The 6,541-nt window shown below is 40.9% G+C and overlaps 1 protein-coding gene and 2 non-coding genes across 3 annotated transcripts; all 3 read right to left on the reverse strand.

Annotated features, from left to right (window-relative positions):
- Positions 1-1,348: 1,348 nt before the first annotated feature.
- Positions 1,349-3,269, reverse strand: LOC135607024 (uncharacterized). The gene has a single exon (XM_065098466.1). The coding sequence runs from the start codon at positions 3,008-3,010 to the stop codon at positions 1,619-1,621; it is 1,392 nt and encodes a 463-aa protein (XP_064954538.1). The 5' UTR covers positions 3,011-3,269; the 3' UTR covers positions 1,349-1,618.
- A 2,595-nt stretch (positions 3,270-5,864) lies between these two features.
- On the reverse strand, positions 5,865-5,940 carry LOC135608604 (small nucleolar RNA R160). The gene has a single exon (XR_010485583.1). It is a non-coding gene; the product is annotated as a small nucleolar RNA R160 (small nucleolar RNA).
- A 236-nt stretch (positions 5,941-6,176) lies between these two features.
- LOC135608606 (small nucleolar RNA R160) lies at positions 6,177-6,252 on the reverse strand. The gene has a single exon (XR_010485584.1). It is a non-coding gene; the product is annotated as a small nucleolar RNA R160 (small nucleolar RNA).
- Between the last annotated feature and the right edge of the window lie 289 nt (positions 6,253-6,541).

Here is a 6,541-nt window from a genome sequence, read left to right on the forward strand (position 1 = left end):
ACAAAAAAGCATGTTCAAGGAGACAAGAAGGAAACATGTCCAAACATACACAGGTAACTCCAGACAAGGAAAGCATGTCTGTTAACGAAAACTTAGCACATGACTCCAATGTGGACCCAACCGAGAGAGATGACTGTTCTTTTACCTATTCATCTACATGCTTATTTTGCTCATTCTGATCACTGTTGCAATTTTGAATGTCAAAACAATCACATTAGTTAGCTTCATGAGCAAAACAAAAGGTTTAAAGTGTTTGTTCGATGAAATCAAAAGCATCATATGTATGTTGTTAACAAATAAAGCTGGTCTCGACATTCAATTATAAGGAGAACCATTTGGCAGGCACATAGAATCAGATCTCAAAGGTTTTGCTTCAAAGGACAGTTAGAGAAGACATTAAAGAGAAATTGTTCCAAATGAAGCAGGGTAAGACATCCACGAGATCTTAGCTAATGTTCAACAAGATGCAATTTATCAGTACCACAGTAGATTTCTCCGTGAGTGAAACTATAGACAAACCAGAATGATTCAGTGCATGGTTTATTAAATATATCATCCGGTGTTTCATAAGCAAACGTCACAACCAGAACACAAGAAAAAATCAATGCACATAAAAGAAAATAAAATTCAATCAGTATATCCCATATGATACGATATGATCAATATGGGACTTCTTTGGTCATCATAAAATATTCAGATTGTAAGCAAAGGAATTTCATGAAAGTCGATATGACCTATTTATCACCAGATGTAAGCAGCAAAGTACACCCAAACTTGAGACTATATCCCAAGAAGACAAATATATGTAGAATGTGACTATATTTATTTTTGAGAATACATTATGAAAGAAGAAAAATTAAGAACACAGAAATCAAAATTAAGAAATCTCCATTTCGATAAATCACTGCAGATTTCGATACATTATAACTAAAACCCAACAGCTCAGCTCAATATAGAATCAACAACAATGCGAATATGGATTAGTGAGTAAGACTAGCAGATGAAACCCCCATTGTATACAGGCCATGAATGATTTAACTCTAACAAATAAAGCATGTTAAGAATTTCTAAACTTGTTTTATGAAAATTAATTAATATAATTAACAACCATCGCAAGAAGGCTAGGAACTCATCTCTTTAACCAGAATGGTCTGGTGATATAAAGCAAAATGCATAAGCAAGTAATCAACCAAGTTCAGCAGCTCATATACAAGAAGGTTCTGAACTCATCTCTTCAACCAAAGTGGTTTGGCGATATAAAGCAACATGCATAAGCAAGTAATCAACCAAGAGCAACAGCTCATCGGAATATAACAATTACAAAACCTGGAAGAGAAAAGGGACCATATTGCATCAACCCAAATAAACAACTTATATGCTGCAAAAGTTATATTTTCACAAGCCACATTTATTCAGATTGTTATTGATATATAGTAGCATCTTGGAAAACCAACTTCCAAATGAACAGTTGACAGAACTCTAACAAATACCTCATTATCACTAGGGCTGTCCTACAACAGAAAAATAACATTGTTATAGATCAACACAACAACATTGGAATAGAAGATCACCATAGCCTGGTGTGCACTTAAAATAGAACCGCACTGGTTTACCAGTTCTAAGCTTCAGGTAACACTTCAAAATCATACCTGAGAGGAGCTTCATCACCGGGGATAACACTACCACCTGCCCTCCTTGCCTTCTGCTTCTCATATTCAGGATCATCTGTTGGCAACTCGAATCTACAAAGGGGACAGGTGTTACGGATCCCAAGCCATGGCAAGATGCACTCCTCATGATAATGGTGCAAACATGGCAGCCTCTTAACTCTATCCTCTGCCACGATCCCATCCTTACAAACCGCACAATCAGCGTCAATGTCGGCAGCGTCTTCTTTTGTCATAACAGCTGAAGGGAGGTTCTCGACCACTGATTTTGCTGCTGGAGGGCTACCCTTGGTGTTGCCATCCTGCTCGGTGAAATGCCCAAACAAGACCTCGTAGGACTCGTAATCAGATGTGTAGACCAGGCCATCTTGATCCTCGAAATAGGCTTCAACATCATCTGGATCAAAAGGGCTCCTCCCTAAATTGTTCATGGCCAAAAGGATCTCCCAATTGACGTTTCTGACAACATCTTCTGGCTCAACCTCATCACGACCCGATCCCCCAATGTCATCAGATCTCTCCTCATCACCAAGAACCATGATACTAAGGACATCCCTTTCTACGTCCTGACCATCGATCTCCTCCCAATCAAACCCCTCGTTTGCATCTCTCCGGCCGTCGCTCAATTGGAGGGCGTCCCAACAGAGAGGAAGACCTAAATCGTCGGAGATCCTATATCGGTCGACTTCGCCGTCATCAGAGATCCCGGGAATCTGCTCGTTGCCCATCGCCACGATCTGCCCATCGGAGTCCGAATCAGAGTCGAACCCAACAACCCTAAGGCCGCCGGAACCTACGGGCCGGGCCCTCGAGAACTCGGTCGACTCGGAAGGGGAGCTCCTCCTTCCGATGAAGAAATCATCCGTTGCCCAGTCCGGTACGACAACCTCCCGATCCACGTCCTCCCCTGCGTCGTTATCGTCGTCCCTCTCGAATCCTGACCCTAGCCCGAGTCCGAGACCGATGTCGAGGCTGCAGGGAGGACCGATCTCCTCGGGGCCCTCGGAAACCCTAAAGACGGGGGAACCAAAGGGCTCGGGAAAGGGGTCCATGGCAGCGCCGGAGACGGAGGGCGGAGGGCGGCGGAAGAGGTCGAGTGAGAGCGTGGCGTGGTCGTCGTCGTCGTCGTCATCGGAGTAACCTGAATAGTCGGAGCCCGAGTCAAGCTCTCCAAAGGTGGGGCCGGACGAGAAGACAGGGACAAAGGGATCCCGATCGGCGATGGCCGAGCCGGCGGCGGATTGGGAGGGCCAGAAGGAGCGCGGAGGGGGGAAGCGGGATGGTGGTTCTTGGTGGTCGCGATCGTCGGTGAGGCGGAGGAAGAGGTTGGGAGCGTCCGCCATGGAAGACGATGAGATTGCCAGGGAAGAAAGAGAGCGTCGCCTCTCCACCCGAGGGGTTGGATGGGGGAGAAATTAAGGGCGGGTTCAGGGGCGTGTCGCGTCCCCAGATGGGGAGCGACTGATGCCACGAAATCACGCGTTGGCGAGCATCAAGAACAGCGCCAGCCACTCTGGCCCGTTCGATTCGCGCCAAGTCACCATATCGCGAATTGAGTCGGACTGTAGGCAGGGTTGACCGGTCGGCGGATAAACTGGTCTTGAACCTGTGAACGGGTATGTATCAGATTGGATGTACGGCACCAGGACCCACGACAGGGCCCCTACTCCCTCCCAGGTGCAAGTCGAGGTAACCAATCCGACGAAGGAAATTAAACGTTGGCTTAGACAACGTCTGAAGAATTCATGGGTGACCCACACCTGTACGGTTTCAGGGGTGACGCGGTTTTGCGAACAGACACAGCGACGTAAGTGGGTCCCGCTCATCCAGGCCGTGTCCCCGCCCTGACATATTTCTGGCTGATTCAGTCGAGCAACGGTCAGGCGCGAGCACCTGTCAAGGAGCAACAATTAATCTAGTTCTACCCATCCGCCCAGCACCCAACTTGACCCACCGGTGACGTAAGTGGGGCATGGGACACGTAAGATTGACTTTCTTTGATATCCGGATTTATCCAAATCCGATCGAAGACTTCGATCCATTGAAATTGAGTTGAAATATTTTATTTCTAGGATTTGGGATAAGAATAAAAAGTAGATACCAAAATAATTAGTCGAATTCATACAAATGCATTTTGTCTCCATGCCTACTCGATCCATTATATTTATATTTGACTCGAAAATAGAAATCTGAAATGGGTTCGGATTAATTAATTGGATTAAGATTTAGATTTTTTATGTAACAATGATCGACCAATAATGATCATTGTATTTATATGGCGTTAATGATTGACCAACAGTGATGGATGAAGATGACCTTGTTAATGTTGTTCACTTTATGGATTTGTTTTTGCATGTACACAAACACAATAAATTATCCAAAGCATACAAAGAGGAATCCAACAATTGAGTAATTGAATTACCTTCCAATTTCATAGGCAGGTCCAAAATCTTATGGAATCCAAGGATTGATGGAGATCCCATGTCAACAATCTGCACGTCCTGTTCATCAAATAAAGATGATTAACAAATGTTTCTTGAATCGTCGGAATGATTAACACAGCCTCTCTTACATTAGAAATGTGCAGCATGAAGATGGAATCAATCTTCACGGTTAATCCTTCAATAAAGATTTCACATACTTGAACAATCTGCATCAATGAAAGAATAGCAACAAAGTGACAAGAGCCATTGATGAACAAGAACAGAAGAGTTGTGAGACCTGTAACACTATAAATGTCCATTCAACCAATTCAGCTTATATTCTGCTACAACCTTTCCACTAACAGAAAACCCTTCATACTGTTGAAACAGAGAAATCACTGTTTGAATCTGCGTTTACTTTTTAGGCAGTCCAAGTCAGTGACAGGAATAGATCACAGAAAGATATGAATTGCTTTTGGCTGGAATATTCCATGTGTCTGCTGAATGACCTATTACAACATTTTACTGCTCAGTAACTTTAAGATTCAACATGTGAAGAAAAATTTAAAATGCTTATAAAAATGCCAAGAATTAAGCTGTAGTACTTGCACTAAATAAGTTGAAGATTCTCCAATGGCAACTACAACCTTGCCTTATCAAAGCAATGAAGGAAATTATACTTAGGTCATTCCAAGATCTCAATGATGTACTAGTTTGACTGTTTCTGCATTGTACAAATGACAGTAGCTGGGTAAATGTACATTTTGTTTCCTTTGTGTGCCTCTGACAATGGATTTAGAGAACAAATATCTTATGAAGTCCATAGAGCTTTCTTAGTGCATCAGGGTGCTCTATAACTGTCCAGCATAAATTTGCTTCAGTCAGGATATAATTGTCTGACTAGCAGAACATTAAATACTGTCTTCATCTACTAACTTCTCAGCTTGTGGCATACTTTGCCACCGTACCTGCGTTTTTTTTATATATAGGAGTACAATCAGTGTAAAAGTTGTGCCAGACTTTGTGCTTCCAACTTGACATCATATGGTGAACTTCAAACAGAAGACCAAGTATTCACGGTCATAGCCAGACAAAATTCAAGGCACCAACAAATTGCCCAGATTAGACATGTTGAGAAGCTCTGTTAGATGGCACATGTTATCTCTAATAATACAATATAATAACATTAATAAAATTGTAAGTGTTGGGTCATTATTTTTATTTTGAAGAATTTGACACATTGAATTCAGGGAGCCGTGGGTCCTACATAACATTATGAAAAAACTCAAAATAGCATGATAAAAATATAATCCAAAAGAGATGACTTTTGCTAAAGTGGGATATCTCTTAGAAATCAGGGTAAAGGGAAAACAATATGAAACACATACTGAAAAAGGAGTTCTCATGTGAATAACAGAACACAAAACATGCTATGGAAGTGTGAGAACTACCGACTCTCTAGATCTCAAATCCTTGACAATCATAAGTGTATCAGTAATTAAAAGCAGAGAGAGCTTCTATTACTATAAGTGACCACATAAATATATCTATGACGTATCTTGATTAACATCCATTGGAGAAATTTATAGTTCCCTAAATAATGTGATTAGATTATAGAAAAGATAATTTAGCAACAAATTAATCAAAGAACTTTGGAGAATATTATACATAATCCCCATCAGCTGGAGACCAACACATGGGCATCACCATGCATTGTCATAATGATTTGAATTATATATCCGATGCTTCTATAACAGCCCAAAAAGCAGAATGAAACAATCAGAGAACTTTGAAGACCATTGCAGTGTTATCCACATTAACTTCAGATCAACAAGACTCATCATTTTGCTTTGCCTTTGACAAAAACAGAAAAACATGGTTCTACATATGCAAAATGATGTAATCAATAAAAATCAATAGCAGAATAAAATCCTAGGCAAGGGATTATGAACTTGTAATCATGCTGCGAAAAATAAGCAAGTCTTCTATCAGTGTTCACATAACACTTCCAAAGTAATTGATAGTAGTTAGAGGTATTATGCCTGAAAAAGAATCAATGTCATACTTGAGATGATTGGCAATACACAGCAATCAGAGAACTCTGAAGACCTTTGATGTATTATCCACATATAATTCAGATCAACAAGCCTCATCATTTTGTTTTGCCCCAGGCAAATACAGAAGTAAGAAAATACGTATAGATGGTAATTTATGAAACAAAACCATTATTGCTACAACCCATTAGATTTTCCTAACTTGTTCCACATAGGAGACTTCAAGAAATCTAAATTATCACATAACTATGCAGTCATAATTTCATGGTGCAAAAGCAATTCTTCAGTAGCTCATAGTTAGATGTCTTGTACATGCTAAATCATATAATGCAATTTTTCATGGTATTTTGTGGTCAAGCAACACAATACTTATACAAATACATTTCCAGGAACAATG

The sequence above is a fragment of the Musa acuminata genome, chromosome BXJ2-3 (genome assembly GCF_036884655.1).
Source record: "Musa acuminata AAA Group cultivar baxijiao chromosome BXJ2-3, Cavendish_Baxijiao_AAA, whole genome shotgun sequence".
Classification (NCBI taxonomy): Eukaryota; Viridiplantae; Streptophyta; class Magnoliopsida; order Zingiberales; family Musaceae; genus Musa; species Musa acuminata.

Coding starts and splice junctions, on each gene's coding strand:
- LOC135607024 (XM_065098466.1), bottom strand. CDS start 3,010: ATGGCGGACGCTCCCAACCTCTTCCTCCGCCTCACCGACGATCGCGAC.